General features: G+C 41.0%; 1 protein-coding gene and 1 long non-coding RNA gene across 7 annotated transcripts in view; one reads left to right on the forward strand and one right to left on the reverse strand.

Annotated features, from left to right (window-relative positions):
* The window catches only part of OSBPL9 (oxysterol binding protein like 9), a 59494-nt gene that overhangs the window by 24831 nt on the left and 8716 nt on the right, over window positions 1-25947 (reverse strand). For 2 of the 6 annotated variants that reach the window (XM_033152154.1, XM_033152152.1), the window contains exons 2-7: window positions 24565-24615; window positions 18415-18493; window positions 10961-11037; window positions 5995-6090; window positions 3348-3395; window positions 494-520 (exon numbers count right to left, since the gene is read on the reverse strand). In XM_033152154.1, the coding sequence (XP_033008045.1) occupies window positions 494-520; window positions 3348-3395; window positions 5995-6090; window positions 10961-11037; window positions 18415-18493; window positions 24565-24615 (378 nt within the window). Of the gene's footprint in view, window positions 1-493; window positions 524-3347; window positions 3396-5994; window positions 6091-9010; window positions 9145-9245; window positions 9417-10960; window positions 11038-18414; window positions 18494-24564; window positions 24616-25947 lie in introns of those variants that run through there. The other 4 variants (XM_033152153.1, XM_033152150.1, XM_033152156.1 and 1 more) reach the window with 3 other exon arrangements.
* On the forward strand, window positions 15099-18647 carry LOC117048387. Its single transcript, XR_004426838.1, has 2 exons — window positions 15099-15206; window positions 18410-18647. It is a non-coding gene; the product is annotated as an uncharacterized LOC117048387 (long non-coding RNA).

Below are 25947 nucleotides of genomic sequence, written 5' to 3' on the forward strand. Positions count from 1 at the left end.
AGAGCTGCTTTTGTCACTCAGATTTTATCATTAAGTTATGAAAATACAATAAAATATATACTCCAAAAAGCAACAGGACTAGTATTCTGTGTCATGCTTTCAAAGACCTGACTGTTAAGCAGGTTACCATCGAGCATAAAAATATTCTAAAACACTACTATATTTTCTATTTACCGGTAATATAAACACTGAACATAATTTCCATCAAAAGACAAATATGAAGATAATTTGGACAACAGAATTGAGAGGATGACCCCTCCCTCCTGAACATATGGTACAATCCATTCCCCCTCCTCTAATCAGGTGGCATAAGGAGGAGCAGGTTCTCTGCATTTGCCAGCAGGCTACTTGGGAGATTGGGGGGCAACTGATCTCCCACCATTCCATTCTAAGTGCCTGTCAGCAGAGCAAGTAGTTAAAGAGGAATTTAACACAGATCCAAGCCAAGCCCTTAAGTTGCTTTAACATATGTAATCATTAAACACATACTTACACTGGTTGTTTCTTTGAGGTCTTCAATCTTCTGAAGGAAAAGAAAAGAAAAGCAAGGTCTTTAGCAATGTGAACTTATTCATCTTCAAGATTGCTTCTTGTTAGTTATTGTTTATTTAAAACATTCACATAAAATATAAGCTTAATATATGAAGCAGCACTGTGCAGAGCTATATGGACTAAGTATTGTCTACTCCAACAGCTCTCCAAGATCGAGGGAAAATGTCTTCGCTGCCTCTTGCACCCCAGATCCTGTTGAATGAAAACAACAGGATCCTTGCTGCAATCAAAGCAGACATATTCCATTAGAGTATTAGACTGTGACCACTTTGCAGATAATTAAAAGAGTACCAGGAATGCAATTTGCTTTAGAAAAGGGTTGCCCAACAGCACTAGAAGATGACTTTAAGCAAAGGGTGTGTTGTGCAAATTTTAAGGGTAGTGCTTTTTCTAGCATGATGCACTGTTAAACCATGCCCTGCTGAGCAGCCAAAGATTATTAATGTTTGGTTTACATTCCCATCCCACCCTGCAGATAGTCTAAAGAGAAAGCTTAAAAGTAAGTATTGTACAAGGAGGCTTCAACTGAAACACGTTCATCCAGAAAATTTAATCTTCATTCCACATTTATCCCAACTGAAAGTGACATATTTGCATTTGCATCAGTTCCTATACTTGTGTGTGAAATCATGCAAGTACACAATTGTTCAGACAGCAGTGATTCATCTTCATATTGTTAATTGTCATAGTTTGTTCCAAACTGCCTCACACTTGTCCAATACAGTGAAGACTCAAGTCTGCCTTTTCACCATCTATGTAGACCAAAACCAAACTTTGGTAAAAGCTCAGGTTTGTCTGAAGAAAGATAAACTATGACACACTAATCCAAATAATGATTTAGCTCTGGGTAGTGCAGCAGCAGCAGCAGCAGGAGGAGGACTAGGGTAGGAGTGCAGCAGATGTGATCCCCTCTAGGAACCCGCATGTTCATTCTATGTCATTGTTTGGCTTAGCATTATGTGCAAAATGGGTCACAGAAGCAAAAAAGCCCCATTTAATATAGTGTCCCAAAGTGATAAGCACATTTTGAGCTTACTCTTCGGCAAGAATTTCATCTATAGGCCAATTCCCAAAGTAACTTTCAGACTTCTATAGACATACTATATACTTATTGTACCATGGTGTCCCCCCCACCCTGTGTTGTCCTTTTGTGGCATCTATTTTTCTACAGGTCTATAGATGTGACAGTTTCTGACACAGCTTTCCATAAAGATTAAAAGGAAAAGAGAAGTGATATCATGGTTTCTACATTTCTACAGGAAGCAGCTGCATGTTTTGCTAGTTGTCTTGAGTCAGGGTAAATAACTACCTTATTGCTTAATCAGAAAATGTATAGCATTACTAAAGTTGTTAGCCACCTGGAGTGGCTGGGGCAGCCCAGAGGGGCAGGGTAAATAATAATAATAATAATAATAATAATAATAATATCATCATGCAGATTTTAAAGAAATACTATGGGATGAGTGTAACTGGAACCTCTTCCTTCTGCATCAGAGGAAGCAGCTTTAAAATACTGAATGCCACAACAAATCAGGAAGAAAACAGCTCATCCGTTGCAACACTAATCTGCCATTACAACAAATTAAGACTAGAGGCCAAACAAGTACAAGGTCACACCCCAGCAGCAAGATTGTATAATAAGACAGTGCCAAGTGCTAGATTACAATCTAAAATATGAAGTATAGCTAGCAAATTACCCTGTTCTAGAACACAAAAAGCCAGCCACATGGCTAGTTGATTTAGCATTATTCTAACAGTTCTGGAAGTTGTTGCAAAGAGAGGCCCAATTACTTCTCAGTAATTTACTAAAGCGTGAACTTAATTTTATTTGAATTGGATATATAATTTTACCTGACATGTGTAGAATCATAGAAATGTAGAGCTGGAAGGGACCCCAAGGGGCATCTAGTCAAACCCACTGCAACCACCAACCTTCTGGTTAACAGTCAGACGCCTTGTCATCTTATGCTCCTCATTTCATCCTTGCATTACTTATTTCATTAAGCCCTATGAACTATGCTAATGGTGCAATAGTTCATGAAAAGTGAGTGGGGCACAAGGCATTGCTAACTGGACTTCCAATAACTGACTTCTCCAGGAAGCTCACAGAGATAAAATATTTAAAACAACTGCAGCATGAAACTTATTGAAATAAAAGGATAAAACTTGTTCTATGGCTCTCCAAGCTTGTTTTCATCTTTTTAATTATATTCCACTGTAATGGAGCAATTGAAGACCTGTTAGCAATTATTATTACAAGTGTTTTCCGTCCCAACAACTAAAAATAAATAAATCTATAAAGCAACACGGAATGCAAGTTATTAGCTGTATATAAAAGGAGTGCTTAAGTTGCATTTGGGGACACGGGTGGCGCTGTGGGTTAAACCACAGAGCCTAGGGCTTGCCGATCAGAAGGTCAGCGGTTCAAATCCCCATGACGGGGTGAGCTCCCATTGCTTGGTCCCAGCTCCTGCCCACCTAGCATTCGAAAGCACACCAAAGTGCAAGTATATAAATAGGTACCACTCCAGCGGGAAGGTAAACGGTGTTTCCGTGCACTGCTTTGGTTCACCAGAAGCAGCTTTGTCATGCTGGCCACATGACCCAGAAGCTGTACGCCAGCTCCCTCAGCCTTTAACGCGAGATGAGTGTCGCAACCCCAGAGTCGGACACGACTGGACCTAATGGTCAGGGGTCCCTTTACCTTTACGTTGTATTTTAGTCAATTACAGGAAGGCTGAAAAGTGAACTTCAGGGAGAGGAAAAATCAACATCTATATAAAAAGTATACTTGCTTTTCTCTGTTCGTCATCTTTGCAGTTCTGAAGCTTTTCATCAAAGAGCTAAAAAGAAAAAGGCACACAGTATCAAACATTGCTAGTAAAGCTTTTAAATGCTAACAGGATAGCAATTTATTTATTTATTTTTTTTAAAAAAAAACCCAGAGTCTGCTGATCATTTGGTTCCATCTTACCAGAAATATGTTTAAATTATTAGTGGTGTTAATCATCAGTATTTCACACAAAAATAATAATCAATATCACCTATTAAGTCAGGAAAGATGTTTTGTCTTTACCCCAAACATGAAACTATTTGGAGGGGATGGGTGCTTCTTTATGATTGCAGAATTACATTCAAAAAAGCCAAAGAAAGTGCTTAAAATTGTTTTGCATTCTGTTGCTTCTGTCTCCTTAGTTATCTGTTTTCAGTCAATATAATGCCTGAGGTAAAGATCTTTAGACAGTTTCTTTACAACACAAAATAATGTGCTGCATGTAAAGCAGACATGGAGACTCTGTGTCCCCCCAGACGGAGTTCAATGATAATTCCCTTCAGTTCCAGCCAGCATGGCTAATGATCAGGGATGGTGCCAGTTGGAATCCAACATTTACCGTATTTTTCGATCCATAAGGCGCTCCGGACCACTAGACGCACCTGTTTTTTAAAGGAGAAAAACCAGGAAAAAATATTTTCCTGGTTTCCTCCTCTAAAAGGCAGGGAGGGGTGCGCTGGAGGGGGAGCCCTTCACAGCGGCTCATCCCCGCTTGCTTTAAAGGACATGGGGACGAGGGGAGAACGCTCCGTTTCTCCCCTCGTCTTCATGTCCCTTTAAAGCATGCGGGGATGAGCCTGCTTTTGGCATCGGCGCGCGGGATGGTGGAGAAAGCAGTAGCATCCCCGCTGTTTTCTCCACCACCCCGCACCTTTGGGATCGGAGGGCAGCGCGTGGGGTGGTAGAGGAAATCCTCCACCAACCTCCCTGCCGCCCACCGATCCCAAAAGCAGGCATCGCAGCTGCCTCCCCGCACCTCCCACCGAACGTGGTGGGGGATGGGGAGAGGCAGCAGGAAGTGAAGGGGATGTTGCTGGATCGTGCCCAGCACCTCACACGACCCAGCACCTGGCACAACCCAGCAACATCCCCTTTGCTTCCCGCTGCCTCCTCCCATCCCCCGCCGCGTTCGGCGGGAGGAGGCAGTGGAGATGTTCCTGGATCGTGCCCAGCACCTCCGTTCGCCGAAAGAAGCTCCTTTCGGCGAATGGAGGTACTGGCACGATCCAGCAACATCCCCGTCGCTTCCTGCAGCCTCCCCCCATCCCCCGCCGCGTTCGGCGGGAGGTGGGGCAAGGCAGCGGAGATGTTGCTGGATCGTGCCCAGCACCTCCGTTCGCCGAAAGAAGCTTCTTTCGGCGAACGGAGGTGCTGACATGATCCAGCAACATCCCCGTCACTTCCTGCAGCCTTCCCCCCCCGCCGCGTTCGGCGGGAGGAGGCAGCGGAGATGTTGCTGGATCGTGCCCTGCACCTCCGTTCGCTGAAAGAAGCTTCTTTTGGCGAACGGAGGTGCTGACATGATCCAGCAACATCGCCGCTGCCTCTCCCCACCTCCTGCCGAATGCGGCGGGGGGAGACCGCGGGAGCGAAGCCTTCGCTCCATAAGGCGCACAGGGATTTTCCCTTCCTTTTTAGGAGGGAAAAAGTGCGTCTTATGGAGCGTAAAATACGGTAGAAGGCTACAGGCTAGCCCCACTCTTTAAATGACTGAATAACCTTTAAGCCTTCCAAGACATGCAAAACAGAACCTCTCACACATATTTTTACTTCTCAAATGCTTACCCCATTTCAAAGATTAAATATGTTAAACATATCTAGGATAAATCACAAGGGCAACATTTACTCTCTCTCTCCCAATATATATATATATATATATATATATATATATATATATATATATATAATAAACAGTACAGGAACTACTGTTTTAAAACAGCTTTAAAAAAATTCAAACAATTTCAAGTATGCTTGTGATCCAAGTCTCTACAATTGACTTGCATCATAGGTGACTGGGAAATTTTAGGTTTTGCCTGATTTTTAGTTTTAATTCAGTATTGTATGATTTAAAGATTGCATGACACAAATTAGATTGTATTCAAGCTACTTATTGCTCCTAGCTTAGTTTCACTGTTCTAAAGAACAGGTTAGGAATGAAGAATTTGAATACTGAAATCTTCATCCAGACTCCCTAGGCAGTGGCGCCCAAACATTTTTCAAAGAGGGCCAGATTTGATGAAGTGAAGGGCTGTGAGCGCCGACCAAAGGGCCAACCAAACGTGTTGACCTTTTTTTAGGATAGAGGTTGTTGAGGGTTTTTTATAGTTAGGATTTTGCCCCGGAAGTAAACTGCCACAGTAGCCGGATTAAACCGACCAGGCCCCCCAAAATGGACTTTGGACATGCCTGCCCTAGAGGTATAGTCTTTTAGCAAGAACTGCTGTTAAATATCTGAAACCCATCTAACCACTTAACGAAAACATGGATCAATGAGCTTCAATGATGACAATCTTTCATAACCCATTTATACCATGGAGGTTAGGGAGAAATAAAAGTGCATCTTTACTAGATTATTGTAAAGCCCGGTTACAATAGCAAGTTTAACATACCTTCAATTGGTCTATCAAAATTTGTAGATAAGCATCAGCTTCTGTAAGTTTTTTATCAAAATCCTGGACACTGGGAACAAATCCAGGATCCACACCCTATGTAACAGAAATGCATTACATTTGAACGTATTTACAGAACACACAGAACATCACCTTGTTAGCTATAAGACTGAACTGGGCAAGTTTCAAAACCATGGAATAACCTGCCAGATACACTTTAAAAATGAAAAAGGCTAGAAAATTATATTATTCCTACAGATATATGTCAGCATAGTAAAATGATTAACTCAACAAAAGGACAAGGGGTCTCCTAGCACTACAATCTAAAGCCTAAATATTATGTTCTTGTGAGGTTAACTATTTTGCTACGTAAGCCACATCACAGCAAAATTGTTACTAAGGTGAAGCATCCGATACTCTCCCCACTGAAGTTTCATTGTAAAACCAAGCCTTACAAATGAATTCTCAAACAATAGAAATAAAAGCAACAATCCAGTGCAGCTCAATTGTTCAAGCCTATGTGTGTTTACTCTGAAAGAAGTCCCAGTGTTCAATAGATCATAACCCCAGGGTAAACACACACAAGACCGTGCTGAAAATCTACACTGGATTGTGACCACAGATGAATCAAGAAGAAAGGGTATTTCCACACCTCTGCTTTTTCTGCTTTTTCATCTACTTCATTTAAACAGCCTCTTATCCTCATCTTGCTTTACAAGCCGAGGGAGCCACCGTTTGTCCGCAGACAGTTTTTCCAGGTCATGTGGCCAGCATGACTAAGCCGCTTCTGGCGCAACGGAACACCGAAACCAGAGCAGCACATGGAAACGCCATTTACCTTCCCATGGAGCAGTACCTATTTATCTACTTGCACTTTGGGCGTGCTTTTGAACTGCTAGGTTGGCAGGAGCTGGGACCGAGCAACTGGAGCTCATCCCATCGCGGGGATACGAACAGCTGACCTTCTGATCAGCAAGCCCAAGAGGCTCAGTGGTTTAGACTACAGTGCCAGCCGCGCCCCTTCCAAAATGGATATAAGGCTTAAAAAGTTATTGCCAACTAGAAAAGGCACACTTTGGACAGAACATCAAGCAAATAGACTTATACAGTACATGTAAATCTATAATTCACTATGTTAAGATCCCTTGTTAGGAATACATTGGGGGGGATGTTTAAAATTTCTAGGTTTCATGATTGCAGATGACAAGTAGACAAACAAAAATTCATTATGTCTTCAATTCTCACAATTTAAAAGCGACCGTGTAGGTGTTTTAAATGCTAACCAACCTCCACTTTTAACTGAAGCAATTTTAGAAGACACATTCTTTAACGAAAACTATTTAAGGAACAGAAGAATCCTAACAGAATTCTAACTGTCACTCTTTCACTTCCCTGAATCTGTTTCCACAATAATGTGACCTCTAGTGAAATATGTGCAGTGCTTCTATCATAGCTATCTATCACACACATGTAAATGACATAAAATGTTACAAACTTCATTTGGTTTTAAACGTTAGTTATTCATTTACATTTTATGTATTTCAGTGGGCATTTGCATTATTTCCAATGAGAACAAGGTTAAATATACTTAAGTCTTAGAGGTATTAAAAACCAAGTAATTAAGATATTAGCATTATGTTACAAGTTCTGCACTACATTCCTTTTTAAACTAGTATGATTACTAGACTATTTAAGTACCTCAGCTTTCATTAGAAAGCAATTCTACCTAACCAGGTTATATAAAAAAGGCCATATAAGCTCACTCACCAGAACATGGGAGCCAATTGTGACCTCTGAAATGCATAAATTCCTTCTGAAGTACCACAGAAGTGCACACTGAATGCTCAAAATGGCCACAGAACAGTGCTTGAGTCACTTTGGGCATCCTGTACATTTGTTACTCTTTCCTTCCTGTGAAATGCCTAAAGGTATGTGATCCTTGTTAGAGTCATACCTTATTTCCTGTAGAAGTCTGAATGATCCTTAGAATGAACTGGGATGTTTGCCCCACATTATGTAACATTTAGGACACAGCATAACCACTACAAGAAATACACTACAAATGCTACCTGCCCAACCTTGTTTCACCAGCAAGTATCTGGCTCTTGAAATTCTTTAGGAAAATATCAGTCTACACAGCAACTGTAGTGCCCACTCAGTACCAATTTTCCTAATCTGCAAAGAAATACACCCACTTTCCAGTCATGGAAACATGTTGGGCATATGTTGAGGGAAGGAAGGATAACAAGATCCATTAGTTGTGGGAAGCATTTCTAATCACTGGCAGATTGGCTTCCATGTCCATTCTGGGCTACAGGACTAAGTTCCTATGGCGTCTTGGAAGTAACTGGTGCATTTCAGTATGTCTCCTTATTTGAATAATATTGTATGCTTTAACAGTGTACAATACTTGGATGTTCTATGATACATTTTGTTTAGAAAAAGATTTCTTTATCGCTGTAACTCAAACCTACATACTGTGAAAGAAGCTGATTTCAATGGGATGTGAAGAAAGGAAAACTTACTTTCCTGCAGCCAAAATACGAACTATGCTAACCATCGAGTAGGTTTTAGAAACAATCTCCTATATCGCGATCGGAGTGATCAAATTGGGAAGTGGTTGTTTTTAAACAGCAAAGTCAGTGGCAGTAATCCGCCACTTCCACCAGTGGCAGACAATGGAGCCTGCCGGACTGAAATCAGACAGAACTCCGGGGGGGGGGGATGAGTGCGCCCCATGGTGTAGCGCGCACACAAGCGCAGCGCTCTTCCTCTCCAGCGATCAATGGCTAGAGTTGCAGCGTGCGCTCCCTGGCCCCGGCTGCAGGTACAGGTTTACGGCCGCGGGCTTCGCAGCACAGACACCCTCTCACCCCCCCCCCCGCCTTATACACGGAGTCGACCACAGAAACCAGGCGTCCGGGTGGGCCTCCGAAAGCGCAGGCCGACGGAGATCGAGGGCGCCCCCTCCTGCCAATGTCGACGATACGCCACCCCAACGCCTGGCTGTACTCACGCAAGCCATGTTTCCTCCCCTCCCGGGCACGCTGCCGGGCGGGGTCTGTCGTCGGCTGGGCCCCCTGCCCGCAGGGAAGCCGCGTCGCCAGCCCGCCGCTCACAAGCAGCGAGGCTTGCCTTCGCACCGAGCCGCCTCCCGATTGGCTGCTGGTCAGGTGCCTCCCAGCCCGGCCCTTTCCTCTCCCCCGCCCCGCGCACCGACTGAGAGGGGGACGCATAATAGCCATACACACCGGGCTGCTTCCTTCCAGCCAGCGCCGCCGGCTTCCTCCCGCTTTCTCTCGAGGGCATCCTTCGTCCTGGGAATCTCCCGCCTTCAGCGGTAGCCTCTACCCAGCAAGGCTGCAATCGGGGCAGGAAGACCAAATAGCCGCGCGCTGAAAGGAAGCCCTGATGGGAAGGGCTGCCTTGGAATCCGCAGCACCGACTCCGGCCGCCGACTCGCTACCCAGTGGGCTGCTTGGAGTCTAACCTCACGCGCAGCGCCACGGAGGACACGGGCTCATCCGGATATTTCACCCGCCCCCTGCCTTCTTGCATCATCTGAAATGCCTCCGGCAGCTTTCTTGTTATTGGCTACAGCGCTGATCGCTCTTTTCCATTTCGCAATCCTGACCCCCGTTTTACTTACGAGCGGACTGACTTCTGAGCAGGCATGGCTAAGATGCTAAAACTAACTTTTCGCATCCGCCTAGATTTCTGTAGCTCACTGTCCTTCACCACGTTTAAGCGTAGCGTGTGCACAGTATCTGCAGAATACTAAACGCATTTAAGAACCTTTGCAAGACAAATCCTGACTATTTGGAACTGGCTTGTATCCAGGCTAGACCAACTCCACTCGCGCACCGGGGTTTTCCTGCCAGCAGCAGCCCCTTACACTGTCTGGAAAGCTGCTCCTGTCAGAGGAATCTTCACCGTAGCATGAGGCGGGGCTGCGGCCAGAGGAAAATCTAGTTATTCCGATTTCCAGCACCTTGGGGGGTGGGGCGTCACACGGAGCAGCCATGAGGACGAAGGGGGGCATAAAACATCACCTGGCCTGAATGCGGCTTAATCCCAAGTAAAGCATGCTTCAGTGCCAAGCTGCCATTTTCAGACGTTTCTCACTTGAAATGTCACTATGATCGATGCCCATTAATATTAGAGACAGTTGTGCCTCTGCATTTGCTCATTAGCTTCAATATTAAAGTACACCTGCTGTTATCCATAGTTGGTGCCAGTGTCTCCAAAGCAATCCCTTTCTGTGATAGCACCTTGGATTGAGCTAATATTCTCAGGAGGAATATTTACATAGCAAAGGCTTCAAAATAAGAATATGCAGGTTTAGTTTAGTTTGGTTCCCCTTCCCCTTCTGCCAATGTGCAACATAGCACTATAATTTCTCAATCATTATGCACTACAAAAACACAGGAGTTTGGATATGTTTCTGTATAGTTAGTGTTATTTGTATGTTACCATAAGCAATGCTTGATAAGCAAGATTTTGGCAAAGCGTACAGGTTCATTATTATCTGGATGAACTGGATATCCAGAGGTGCAGTGACTTGAAGATTCCTGTAATGATCTTAACATTGCCTCCATTCTATTTTTTTTTTTTAAAAAAAACAAGGCTTTGCTTCAGGTAAAGAAATAGAAATTAAAGCTGCAAACAGGTCATTGAGTAGAGTCCACATAACAATCATTACAGGAATCTTCCAGTTATTGCATTCTTAGAACTCCAGTTCAGTTACAAAGGTTTCTCATTCACAAATCGGCAATAATAAATGTAAAATTTATCAACTGAGGTGCTATATTTGCAAGATGGAGACATGATATATGGCTTAATTTCACAATAAATGTAAGAACAAATATACACTCATGGAATAAAGATTAGTATGGATTACATTTTATACAGGTATTATGCAGAACATATGCATCTCTTTTATCTTAGGCAAAACTGACTAACGCACCTGAAGCTGAAGAGTATGACGAAGGATGGTTTCCTCTAAAGCATGAATCCATTTTTCTCTCTCATCAGCATCTCGAGCTGGAAGAGTATTAAAAATAGACTTAAGTAGCCTTAAAGAAACAACTGGAAACTTAAACCAATCCCAGGTCAGTAATAAAATGTCCTGTTAGTTAAGCAAAGCTAATCAAATGAAAATTGCTTGCTGAGAGACAAACCTACATTATAGCTAATGAGAAAGTTTGAAGATATTGTGAAATATAAGTACATGACTGAAATCCGAACACAGTTTTTATGGCAACTACAGTACAAATACTCCCGAATATTAGCTAAACTGAAATAATTCACAATTCCATACTAGTATGTCCCAAGCAATAGCTATCAGCTTGTGGTCATCTTAAGGATGAAAATATATGGGAACCGAAGAAATGAACTGATTCAAGGTTCTCCATTTATAAAATGACAAAACAGCCAGACAGCTGCAATGCTCCCATCCTGTCTATAATATTTCTAGTCCACATTATATTACTTATTTTAAAGACTGGAGCTAGTTTTTACATAGTTCACTTACATGGTAACTTCCAGTGGTTCTACTTTCATTTTAAATGCATCCAAAAAATCCTATACATAAAAAGCAAGCTCCGGCACTCAAGATATCACAAATCTAGCATGAGAGAAACATGGATTCTAGACCAGTTGATGCAGATTATGGGGTGGAACTATGCAGGTAACAGCTGCCACAGAACAAAGTAAACAAACTGCAATCTGGGAATAGTTGAAAGTGGAGAAGGTACAGCATGAATATGCTGTCATAAATCCTGTACTATAGGCACCTCCTTTGCTGAGGCCCTCTGTGGTTTTGACATTTTGCTATTCTGAATGATAACCGAGTCAAAATTGAAACTGATAGGATCTTCAGAGTTTATTGGAAATACATCTGCACACCTCTAAGCAATAAAAAAGTCTTTTAAAAAGGGTACGTAAATAACTCAAAGTGCGGCAATAATAATTCAAATGGTGAGATTTTGTTTTCATTCAGTGAATCAAGCACAGATATAGTAATCAAAATACCGGTAGCTCACTCAGTGCAATAGATATCTGGGGGAAGAATCATAGTTAAGCAAGCAAAGATGCTGAAACATTGGCCTGCCTCCAGTCCAGTCACCCTAACTCAAAGATTCACAGCTGTCTGTTTCACAGAAGAAGTAGGTCAATACTCTGCCAAGAAACTGAAAAAATCAGCACTTCTATGGGAAGGATGTGGTCACACTTCAAGCATCCTGAAACTAGTCTGATTATAACTAAGTCCTATGGTACTTTAAAGATTAACAAATTTATTCTGGCATAGGTTTTTGTAGCGGTAGCAGCTACAATATTAAAAGCAGCTTCTAATATTGCTAGGTTAATATATGTAATTAATATAAAGACAACACACATAGGTCCTGCAAAGCTCACAGGGTCAAATCACTGCTTGAGTGCTCACACAGTAGGGTCCAAAAGTCAGTAAACTAAGTAGATTCAAAATGCTGTAAACAAATGTTACATTCACATTTGTCATAGCAATTACATCAAAGCAGCTATTTATGTTACTGCAAATATTCAGATTTATCCTGGTATGTTCAGCCTTTTAATTATCAGTGCATATTTTTATTGCGGTACTGCATCAATATTGCAGCCTTGTAGTAGCTAAGTGACTGTTCAATTTATGGGAGCAATATTACAGTGTTGTTCATATTACCCAGTGAGGGAATAGATGAACTGTAGACAGAACAGGCCCACAAAACCAAGATAAACATCACGAATCCTTAGAGACTGCCAAGAGCCAGCAGCCTTCTCAAGCTAGAACAAAGCATTAAAACTGAGGTATGATTCACAGCTCATTTTTTCCTCTGGCACCATAACAACTAGAGATAAAGTTTTGATGTTATGTCAGTATGATGTCAAGCTTCCCCCATCTCCACAAGTGGCAGCCTATGAAATGGAGGGGTGGGATGTCTGTCAGTACAGTCAAGTTACAACATATATATCACATGGAGGGGGCAATTACAAACTGACTTCAACAGCCCCATAGTAAAATATGTTACTGTGACCAGGTTAGAAATTATGAAGACATGCATAAGTACTACAAGGTCGGAATCAGCCCAAAAGGGTAGCAGTTTTCTCATTGGCTAATGCTGGACAAAAGACCACCTAATCACCATTAAAACGCTGGTTTCCAGGTACCACAATAGAGCCACATATACTTCAAATAAATAACTAACTAATGGAGGTTCATCTCTATTAATTATAAACCAGTGTTCCACTAATCCCTATGTCAAAGGTACTGATTCTTTGGTCTTCCTAAATTTAGTTTCAGTATGCTTGCTTTTAGTCCCAATCACTGAATAAATACAGATAATATAGGTCTTAGGGCATGTAAAAGTGTTGATACTGAGCTCTTTTGTCAGTCAGATGATGACGAGGACACCCAGCAGCATCATATACTTGTTTAACAGGATTGGAAACAGGAGCAAACTCTGCACATTTGGCACTGGAAAGATAAGCAACCATTACTCACTGGGGCCTCCCTCCCAGGAATCTACAGGCACAGACTGGAAATCTACCCCCCCCCCCCCCGATTTCTCAGCATCAGCATCAAAATTTCAGACACACAATCAAGTGATGAATGTTAGTGTTGGGCTCTGCCCATCCGACGCCAGGCATCAGATGACCGCCCCAAGAGCCCCAGGTCCCGGGGCCCAACGCACCAAGGCAACTCGACGGAGACCACAGACTACCAGGTATACCAGTTGCCGCACCCCAACATAGAGAAAATTTATGTAGAAGTACAGATAGAGGGGTCCCCGTGCCACATGGAGCTGGACACGGGTTCAACCCTATCCATAATCTCGGCACGGACCTTAAGGAAACTGTGCCCTAGTGGGGGTCCCAAACTCAGTACATAACACCTAGCAATCCTGAAAAGAGCAACTCAAAAGCCATCTCATTTAACCCCCGCCAGTGCCCACAACCGTACAAAGGCTGCATCTCAAGATAGTGTGAGAGTCATGATTGAGAACTCTTGCAGTAGCACCTACCATAAGCCCTACATATCAATTTGGGATAATGGATATATATTTAATATTTTAATCTTGCCCATTGGTATTCACCATGCTGAGGATGCACTACTCCAAGATCAAAGTATTATTTCCATTACTGAACCATATCTGAGTTAAGAGGCCTCCTGGTGAGTGCCAAATGGCACAAAGTACATGATGGGTCCTGAAGTTACCGAGCCATTGCATGCTCAGCAACCTTTCAAAATAGCAACACATTTGGAATTGTATCCAACTAAATCATTGTGTGCATGGAACAATTTCTGTGAGAACATTGGAACTTCTTGCTCTCTTTCCTTACACATCCCCAGCATTGTCCCCAAATCTAATTTGAATGATTAGCAGAACCACCAGAGTAAATATGATGAGTGTACAGGAGGAAGAGAGGCAAAGAGAAGTTTTGTTTCATGCAGACAATTGTTTAGTTAAAGACAGTTTTTGGAAAATAACACAGAAACTGAAGAAAACTAATTTCCTTTACACATAATTAGAATTACACATAATCATCTGCCCTAAGCTTCCTGGAAGAAAACATTTATAACCCCCTGCCCCAAAAGCAACAGTTTTCCCTAGTTGTCTCTCACCAAGCAGGGCTGGTGTTGGATTAGCCATTGACCTACATGCTTCCTCTGGTGACCCCAATGACATTAGCTGACATGTCTCAAACTCCCATCATTACAAGAAAGGCTTTAGCTATGGTTTCTGCCTGTTGCATGGCTGCTAAAAGCAATTCTCAGGGACTATTTAAAAGGGAGGATAAATGGATGATGGCAATAAAGGGACTACTTTGTAGCACACTGTGACTATGCTGTGAAACACTGGATAAAATTGCTTGACTTTGTTCCACCTTGGTTTCCACAGCAATTACAAATTCAGGGGATGTATAATTGAGGACTGTTTGGTGTGTGGATTATTTAAAGTTTGCATAGCTTGAGGATGTGGACAGGATTCATAGACATAGCCTTCATTGCAGGGGGTTGAAGTAGATAACTCTTGGGGTGCCTTCCAACTCAACAATTCTGATTCTATGAACAGAACAAGTCTATGCCTCCTATGTCATTAATATTGATGCTTTGATAACGCAGAAGTCCCACATCTAGCCACAACTCAGAGTGAAGAGAGGGTCGTGTGGTCTCTCAGCAAGCACAAAGGCGGGTAATATTAGGGAGACCTCCTCCCAAAAAGTAGTTTCTAATATAACAATGTGCATAGGATCCATTTTCTGTGGGCAGGCTACATTTAATGTTACAATAAGATAAATTTAGTGAATATATTATGATTAATGGATATATTTCAGATTTGAGAATATTACTTCAGAGATTTAGGTGAGGGGTGGGCAATCTGTTACCCGTAGTCTAATCTCATGTGTCCCTATGCACTTGGAGCTCTTTTCCCACCTACTACTAGCTTTGGCTTTACCCACTGCTCACATATGGCTCCTAACAGATTACCCTTGAAATAATATGCCCCCTACAGTGTTCTTCATCCCAAATGTATACTAAATTCACTGCAAGGATTCTCTACTTCAGTTTATCCCTCCGAATATCAACAGAAATCTTGTCTCAGAATAAAGGTTTCTCTGTTACTGAACCATGGAGAATCATTTATCAGTAACTGACATTTATAAAGCATACCTCCAATGGATCTGCAGAGAAGACAAGATCGTCTTTAAACCCAATGACAAATGTGACACTAGTTAATGGTGCTAAAAATACAAACTTTTATCTATCTGAAGGCCCAAGACAACAAAATAAGGCAAGGTTCTTGAGGATGACATCAGAACACATTTCAATAACCATATTTCAAAAGCCATATAAGTATTTTCAGACAAAAAAATTACAACGTAGCAAAGGATGAAGTGTTCCCAATTTTCTTCTTAGAAAAGTAGTGTTCAGTTGGGCATAGGCAGGGCCAGGATTGGTAAAGCAAGCAGGCCCTCATATCTGGCTCCAGTTGTAGTCAGGGAGGGAGGATGTACAGGTAAGGAATGGCATTATGATAAGAAACTAGAATTCTCATTCCTATTCCAGTTTACCCCCAATCCATCAAATTCAAATGAAGGCACTGAGGAAGGACAGTTAGACGCTCCAACACTAGTAAATGGCCAATTATATTCACAATTATCTAATAAAAAGAAACTTTCAGGTGACAAAATTGGTTAGGCACAGTTACATCATTCCTCCTTATGAGTAAGGCCGAATGATTTCCAACAACAAAGACCTCACAAGTTAGAGCAAGAAAACAAAGTAAATAGGGCATAAAGTTCCTACATTTATTCAGCATAAAATACTATGCATACTTTCAAATGTTAAGTAGTTCTTCTGCCACTTGCAAATAATGTGCAAGCACTGTGATTCAAGCAAGTTAATATTTTATTTTTATTATTTTACTATGGGGAAGGGCCTACTAGAACATGCAGTAAATGCAAGCATTCAGTATTAACCAGCACCTTGATCCAGCAGTTTTCTGCTGGTGCAGAAACAGTAACATGCACACTAAGCCCCCTGTCATAAAGCTCTTCTCTACTTGCCGGGGGGGGGGGGAGGCTACCCCAACAATAGGAACACTGGGCATAAGGTTACGTTGATAAAGGCACACAATATCAGCATTGGCCATATACTCTGAATAAATCTGTACTTGTAATCTCACCTCTTGTAAATATGCTAAAGTGAACCAACATTTGATAAAAATGCTACATTCCACAGAGGATGCATGTCATCATACAAACTGTATGTGTTGCATACAGATACGATTTTTAAATGTGCATTTTATTTTATATTTTCTTAAATTGATAATGCATCATTGAGATTAGTAACTTCTAGTACACATCAGTAACCACCAATCCATTTAAGAGCAATTTCCTAACTATGGATTGCCAACTAAAATAATTTACTTTTTAAAAATGCATCATCATCTTCAATACCTACACAAGCCAGAAGAAATGCCAAATCATAGTAAAAATAAATTTCAACGAATTAAGCCAAGACCCTTTAGATACCATGTAAGTTGAATATGTTATTTAAAGGCAACATTATTAAATACTACTTTGTTCTGCTATAAGGTGTTTATCTCTCAAGAGGCTTTCCTTTCTGCAGGCAGGGAACACAAAAGCTAGAGAACTGCTGCAAAATTAGAACTGCAGAAGGTATTCCTTTAATAGCTGCAGTTTTCTACTGCAGATTTCACCCTTTATCTGCATCATGATACACAATACAGCTGCTACTTTCTGAAGAATAAGTTAAGAATATATCCTCTTTTTGTGTGGAGCTGTAAAAAATTATTAACAATGCTTAATGCAGCTACTGAAAAGCCACATGACAGCAGAATCATTAAGACACCATAGCAGAGGATAAACATATACACAATTTGGAGTGTAAGATTTATCAGTGGAACTATTTGAGGAATACTTTGCCAGAATATTAGGATCCTCAGTACTAAATAATGGAAGATAAACCACCACAACAGTTTGCAGTTCACAAAAACTAAATAAAGAATAGCATCAATCAATTTAATTTCTATAACTGAATTCTCACTGTTTCAAGTAAAGCATTTTATCTGCAACTCATCTGACACTGAAAAGTAAAGAAAAATATCTGATGTCAGCAGCAGAGTAAATTATAATTTAAAGGAAAGATGACAACCCAAAAAATGGGAGCATTTTATAAAAAAGACCATTTATTAGGAATTTCAAAAGGAATTAAGGGAATATATAGAAGTACAAATGAAAAATACAGTACCTTACCCTTTCTACTGGTGAACCATAGCATGCAATGGCGAAACATAGCAGTAACAGATGGCATTGGAGTTGTAAATATGAATAAAAAGATAAAATAGCAGGAAAATGATGTTTGGCAGACAAGAACAAAGAAATAGAGATGAAATGAATGAGAACTTGTAGATCCTGAAGCAAAAATCCACCTTTAAATCTGCTCCCTCTGGTCTCCTCACATATTCAAGCCTTTAAATTCAATATCAACAAAAGCTGCAACCTCACGCGATCTCGTGGCTTTCTCCATGCAGAAAGGCACAACAGAACATCTTGATAATAAAGATTGGTGGTGCTTTTTTTGCAAGCAAAACCCATCAACGAAAGCCCATTATTCTCTCCCCCCCCGACTGATATATCCTTTAAATTTTTAATCTCCAGATCCTGCCAAAGCTACCGTCCTTTCTAGCACATATGTATACACTGCAGATATAAATCCCTGCCTAACCCACAGTGCTCCTGACTCCAGAATGTTCCCTGTACATTGATTCATGCAGTTCAGTTTATAAAATGCTTAAAATTAGTCCATTGAACTATAATTCAATATAATTTTCTGTGATTTATATTAATATAATAAATCCTCTTTTTTCAGCTCACCCTGGAAATGGAAGGTTTTCTGATCAACAGTTATTGTGAAGGTGCTGTCGTCCTCATCATCTATACCAATCACAGCTCCCTGTGAAACAAAGAGCAAAAATTCAGATAAGGCAGAGCAGTGACATCAGCAGCATGCAGTCTATTGCTACACGACCAGAATGCAAAATTCATGAACAAATTTTTGCAAGGCTTCCAGAGTCGATACTTGAAAATTAAATGAGGAATTTACAAAACCAGTTTTATTCCTTCTTTAGTTAAAGTCCAATGTGCATTTTTCTTCTGTATGTTTTGCTTTTTCATAAGAGGATAAGGATTTTGCACTTTAAAAACTTGCATTCTATAAAGGAAACAAATTTACACTTAAATAAAGCATCTGGGAATTTCTGCTATTCAATCTATACAACAGAGCTATGAGTGCCTATATAATCATCCATATCAGCGCAATGCCTTTATTAGGCCAACCAAAATACCACACAGCTTTTATGTGCAAGCTTTTAGTTCTCAACAGTTCTTCATTAGACTCTTCATCAGCCTGGAAAATACCAAGCTTGCACACTACTTTTGAGACATTTGGTGTAATGAAAGTATTTATTTAAGATGGAACACTTAATATTAACCAACACTGTTATTGTTACTTTTTGCATAAAATCATGCAGCTCCATGTACCTGAGAACACCATCGTGCATAAATTTCAAAAAAGAATTTACAGTGCAATGTAAGGCAATTGTGCTGGGAGGTTCTGCAAAGTTCCATTGTGTTCTTCCATACTATTGGACATCTATTATAGGCTTGCACAACTGAACCCCTCCCATCCATTAGCAGATGTCATGAGTGACATCAGCCAATTGACAAGTAGGCTTGGTTTGAGGGCGATGGCCTCACTGGCTAATCTGGAACCCCTGAGGGACCAAGACTGACCCATGGGCTGGAGGTTTCCAACTCCTGATCTACATGATGCTTCTGGAAGAGGTTATCAGCAGGGTTAAAGTGCTGTGGGGAAGGAAGCAGTGTCAGCAATATGAAGATGACAATGCATAAGATCCCTATTTTCTAAATCGGGTGAAGTTGTGCAGTTGATGGACTATTGCCTGGAGGCAGTAATGGGCCAATAAATTGAAAATGAATCCTGACAAGATGCCAATACTATGCGTTACTTGTTCTCAGGTCCAGAAATTTGGTAGATGGCCTGTTCTGGACAGGATTGTACTCCCCTTGAAAGAACAGATATAGAGTTGGTCCTAGATCTGCTTTGGCATTGGAGCTCCAAGTGTTCTCTATAGCTAGGAGTGTTTTTCTACAATAGTGGTTCTCAAGCTACAGCCACTCTTGGACTGTGATAGCTTTACCATAGTGCCCCATGCTCTGGTAACTTCCCAGTCAGATTACTGCAATGCACTCTATGTGCTTTAAAACCACCCTGTGATCTTCAGATGAAGGGTGGCATATAAATTTAATTAATAAATAATATTAAATAATGTGGGACTACCCTTGAAAATGGCTCGGAAGATGCGACCAGGGTTGGGTGATATCAGCTTTTCAACATTACAGTGTATCACCAGCTAAACATTGTGAAATAATAATACATCATCATGTTGAAAAGGAAGGAGCATTATTCTGTGCCGGGGTGAAGCCAAATTGCCTCAGCTCCCTCTGCTGCCAGCACCCGGAGAGAGGAGGAAGAAGATTCAGCCACAGCCCCACAAAGTGCTGGGGTGAAGCCAAACTGCCACCACTCGCTCCACCACATCACTAAAAAGGAGGCCACTTTTTGAAGGGAGTAAGGTGTTCACAAAACTGCACACGAAAGCTCATACCAATAACAAACTTAGTTGGTCTCTAAGGTGCTACTGGAAGGAATTTTTTTTTTTTTCGACTACAGCAGACCAACACGGCTACTTACCTGTAATTTAAACAATTCATCACCCACTTTACCATAAGGTATTCACTGCTCAGGGAGAAATAAGGCAGCCAGAGAAAGTAAGGTGCCAGGCAGCAGGCAAGCCCCAACTGCAATATACTGCCAGGTATATTATGCTCTGTCCCTCAGACCTGTCCTGGATGATGTACTGATACATCGCCCAGACCTAGCTGCAACAAGTGCAGAATACAGCTGCCAGGCTGTTGAGTAGTGTAGCTCGTTAGAACTTGTTGTTGTTCAGTCGTTCAGTCGTGTCCGACTCTTCGTGACCCCCTGGACCAGAGCACGCCAGGCACGCCTATCTTTCACTGCCTCACGCAGTTTGGCCAAACTCATACTAGTTAGAACTACATAACAGCAATTACAAAGATCCTTCTCTGGTTGCCTATACATTCTGAGCCCAATTCAAGCTATTAAAGCTAACATATTTGGACTGGGAGCCCAAATGTTTGAAGGAACACTTTTCTCTCTGTTACTGCACTTTAAGATTAGTGGGGGAATCCTTCCTCTTGTTCTACCATTGGGAAAGTACACCTGTGGTGGCACCCATCTCTGGAATGCCCTCCACTCATAGGTGCACCTGGCACCAACATTACTTAGTTTTCATTTCCAGGTAAAGATGCCTCTTTCCTCCAAAGCTTTAGGTGAAGGCTAGTGGCTGACCAGTTATTATTTGAGTATATTTGCATGCTGTATTACAAATTGTTTTAGTGAATACGATTGGTGTGGACTTGTTCTGTTTTATGTCGGCATTTATTGTAACCCACTCAGGGATTAGTACAATGAAAGGTGGACTTATAGAAAGGAGGAGCTATAAAAATAAACATCCACTCTCATTATGTACTCTAGGCTACAAAAGTTCCATGCACAGCAGCAGAAAGATAAAGCTATCCTTAGCTCTCGGGTCCAAGAGAAGTGATAACAGGGAAAATATATTTCCCATGGAATAGGGAGGCACAATGGGTACTATCTTCCTGGCATTTCCATTCAATAAGGTCTAAAAGAAATTGCAACGGTGGCAAGAGGATGGCAGCTGTAATATGACAGGTGCAAAAAAGATGAGTGACTGCCCTCTCAGTTGCAAGGCTGCTCAACCTCCAAAAGCAGGTTGAACTATCATCTGTGCCTGCAGGAAATTAATATAAATCATGTAGTACAGGCTCACAGGCTCGACACATAACCCACATTCTGCCACAAGAGTCATGGCAATCAGTGCATGGATAGTGCATGAGGTAGCTTACAGAAGGACAGAGAGAAACGTACCCACAGGTTGTACAAGTGATGAAAGGTCCTGGTTTGTGGGTATCTCATAGGCATTTGGTTAGCCATTGTGTGAACAGGATGTTAAGACTAGATTAGCCATTGGCCTGATCCAGCAGAGATCTATGTTCTAGTTATGGAACAGTATTTATCAGGGAGGACGACAACACCCCACATTATTCACAATGAGAAGATTTCACATCAAAATCCACTGATGATTGAAAGACTGGACTTATTTCCATTTATTTTTTCTAATACTGTATTTCCCACATGTTCCATTTTAAATACATTAACAGTCCAGCCTGCAAGTCCATTTTTATCATTCCTGGGGCTTACTCCAAAGTGTATATAGGACTGCAGCCTAAGGCACTTCTACACACACTTACTTGGGAATAAGCCCCACCAACGTATTTGAACTTATTTCCAAGTAAGCATGCACAAGACTGAGCCACAGAATGCTCAACATCAAAAGACTATATTTTGATCACATTGTGTACAGACTAATTCCCCAGGGTTCAAGAGCTTTTCTTGTTATTCCCCAGCTGTGCCTTGTGAAAAATTGATCCTACCTGCTGAATTGTTTAGGCAAAATCTTCTTTTGGATTTTAAGATCCAATTCAGTGGGTAAGATCAGATTTTTGCAAGTCATAACCATGGGGGGGTAGCTCTCAGACTCAGGGAATTAATTAGTCCACAAGACAATCAAAATATGGGTCAAGTCAAAGTATGGAGAAGCCTTGGAGCTACAACTAAGGTCACTATTGTGAATTATTCTACTGTGACAACTGAGTATTTTGCAGCAAGAAATTACATCTTAAACTGCAATATGGAATCTGTTTTATTATATGTGAAAGGCTATTTTTACAATGTATGTACATCAAATTCCAGAGATGGTTAGGCCTTAATGCCATTAGCACCCAAATTATTTACTATACCATTGTATTTTAAAACTGCTTGAAAAGATAATTATGACCTAACATGCTCTTGACAAAAATAAAAAGCTTTTATCATGTTCTTTTTGGGATTCATAATTTTACAAAAAGCTAACATATGCTCAGGACAGAGACAAAACTAATTTAATATCAGCTGTAAAACAAACAGTTTAAGTAATCTACACAACTCTTCCCTTTGTTAAAAACCAACTTCCAAAATCAGACTACAGGTAAGATCTTGCAATAAGCTAACAGGAATTATAAACTATTACAGTAAAGGCATGTACAAAGCACAGCTATCATATATAACTTCTATCCTATAATATTGAACAAAGCTGAAACTCCCCATCACTGAGCCCTCTGGTCTGGTGCTGCTGCTGCTTATGCCAAATCACTCCATAAGAAAACCATGCTCATTCACAATTTGATTGGGATGAGCAGGCTGATCTGGCTTGCATTACTGAGACTTAGGTGGATGAGCTGGATGGGCCTTGACCTTACCTAGGTGGATGAGCTGGCTGGGCAATGTATCATCCAAAACCAGCTTGAAGTCCATATGACCTGGCTATATATCACAAATCATGATGTGTGTGTGTGTGTGTGTGTGTGTGTGCACGCGCTAAGCAAAAATCACAATGTGGGAAAAACTGTAAAGCCAGTCAATGCTTCTCTCAATTCCTGCAGCCCCTGTTAACTCTGCCGGCTCAGCAGAGTCTGGTAGATAAGGCAGAGTGCTTAAAAGCTTTTTCTACAGTGGGAAAACCCAGTGCAGAAAGAATTTTTAAGCTCTTGCTAAAGTCTGAGAGCTCTCAGGCTCTGGGAAGGTCTCATGTGGGCTCTTGGTAGGTGGTCACAAGATCTTGAACAGCCCCACAAGATCTTGCAGGAGCTTCCCAGAGCCTGCACGAGAGTCTGGTAAGCAAGTGTGAGAGCGTAAAAGCTCTTTCCACAATGGAAAAACCTGGCACAGAAAGTGCTTTTAAGCTCTCCGCCTTGCACATGTTAAATTTGTGTGATTTCAGCTGGCAAGTTGCAAACTGTATACGCACACACACAAACATACATACTGTATCTTAATTCAGTCCAACATCTAGCATAAATGGCTGTCAACTACCAATAAAACCTGAAAACAGCCAATAACTCCAAGGGACAACTGTGCAGTGATGCCAAAGACAACTTGAGAGGCCTGAGATGTCAAGCTAACATCACCACCAGAAGTTTATTAGCCAATTTTGAACAAAAACACAAACAGAACTGTCATAACATGGGCAGCAACCTGTCTCAGTTCCAATCTTAATAGCATATAGAAAATATAGATTGCATTTAAGATATGAAAGGAAAATATAATTTGTTCCTCGTCTTTAATTGATCACTGACAGAACAAAGCAAAAACCATCTCAGAGGCTAGCAAAGTGTTTGTCAAGTACCTATATACTCGAGTATAAGTCGACCCAAATATAAGCCGAGGCACCTAATTTCCCTACAAAAATGTGGGAAAGCTTATTGACTCAAGTATAAGCCGGTTCGCCTTTGCCACTGTGGTAGAGGAGGAACGAGCAGCCCAAAGCAGCCCTTTGGGCTGCTCCTTCCTCTTCCTCCTTTGCTGCTGTGGAGCTCACCCCGTCGCAGGGTTTCGAACCGCCATTCTTCTGATCAGCAAGCCCTAGGGCTCTGTGGTTTAACTCACAGCGCAATGTTCCCTTGTGTTATACAGAGAAGGCTGGGATCCTGTCCTGTTTAAGCAGGAGCCAGGGAAAGTGAGCACCTGTGGTGTTTTAATACTTCCTTAACTGATAGGCTTTCTGCCTTCTGGGGTCTAAAGTTTGCATTTATGTGAGCAGTTCAGGAATGGAACAAGCTGCCTGGGGAGAGTAAAGAACCGCCGTTCTTGTACACTTCTTAAGGAATGGTTGACTTGAGTATAAGCCGAGGGCAGCTTTTAAAGCACAAAAAGTGTGCTGAAAAACTAGGCTTATACTCAAGTATATACGGTATATCACACAACACAAATCTAAGAGATGTATAAAAACAGATACTTACCCTCAATCTAACACAGCCTCTGCGTGATCCCCGCATCATCTTATCCTTTGACTAAAATAGAAAAATATGTCAGCTAAATAAAATTTCACCACTGCAAAAGCTTCAAAATTGTTCATACTCTTGTTATCTACACACCAACTGTCTTGTGATTCCTCACAAGATGTACACATGTAAAAATGAAAGGTATCTACTTAACCCATAAGATTTACCACAGATACGAGGCACTAAGATTGTATGCTAAATTTTATCATGTAAGTGCCTCATAAAGATCTATTGGGCAGAAAAGTGGCTCCAAAATAGTAATCCATAGCTGTAAAAGAAAAAATTAATGAAACAAAGTTGCTCATCTTAAAATCTAAAATAATATTGGTTATTACAGGGTATTTTTTTCAGAAGTGCAAGCTTGTTTTTCAGTTTGGGGGTACCGGTATTTAAAACTATGAAAATTGGCTATATTGTGAAATCAATCAGCTATAGATTGTAGGAAAGTTGTACCCAGTAGCCATTTCCCCCCCACGATGTCCGAAAAAAGTAAAATTTTTGTTACAAGACATAAGAGACCCATAATTTTTATTCTTTGTTGTGAAAGAGCATGTCTTTGCAATAATTTTCACCATCAAAAACTTTTGATTACATCGTGCCATAATGCTGAAAATTTAGGTTTTCGAAACCTAGTTTTTCCACCAAAAAAGCTACGTTTATACATTTTTAAGGCATTTATAAAATCTTTTGAGTGCTGGTGTATTTTTTCCTGAAATCCTCATCATGTTATTGATCTCTGTGTAAAATTTCAAAGAGATCTGATCATTGCTTATGGAGAGAAAAAATAAAATACACACAAGGCCAAGGATCTCAAGAAGTACAGAAACACAGATTTCACGAAACTTTGAAGTGCTATAAAATTAAAACCGTTTGAGATGGCAGGGGGGAATTAAGGGGGTTTCTTTCAACCATAAAGGAAGGGTTGTACACCAAGTTTCATCAAAATCTGAGATGGTAGGTGGCATGACCGTGTTGAACTGACATGGAATGACCCTGAAGGTTGCTATCTTGACAGAAATAAACTAACATGAAAGCAGTTTCAGAATCTAATCTACTGCCTGGGATTTTTCCACTGCATTGGCATGAAGAGGAAACCCAAAAACACTGGGCCTAAAATTCCCAAGCCAAGAAAGGAGAAGGATCTCATATTTTGTCTCCATCTTATGGATACTCAAAGCAATAGCAGCAGTTTTATCTAGTCCTGTTGTGCAATATATTTATGTAAAATAGCAAATAGAATTCATAACTTCAATGAAGAGTGACTATATACTAATATAGGCATACACTGCATATTTATGAAGGCAAACCTCTTTAAAAGCTAAGCCACAAAAATCCATTTTA

This window comes from Lacerta agilis, chromosome 6, assembly GCF_009819535.1.
Source record: "Lacerta agilis isolate rLacAgi1 chromosome 6, rLacAgi1.pri, whole genome shotgun sequence".
Classification (NCBI taxonomy): Eukaryota; Metazoa; Chordata; class Lepidosauria; order Squamata; family Lacertidae; genus Lacerta; species Lacerta agilis.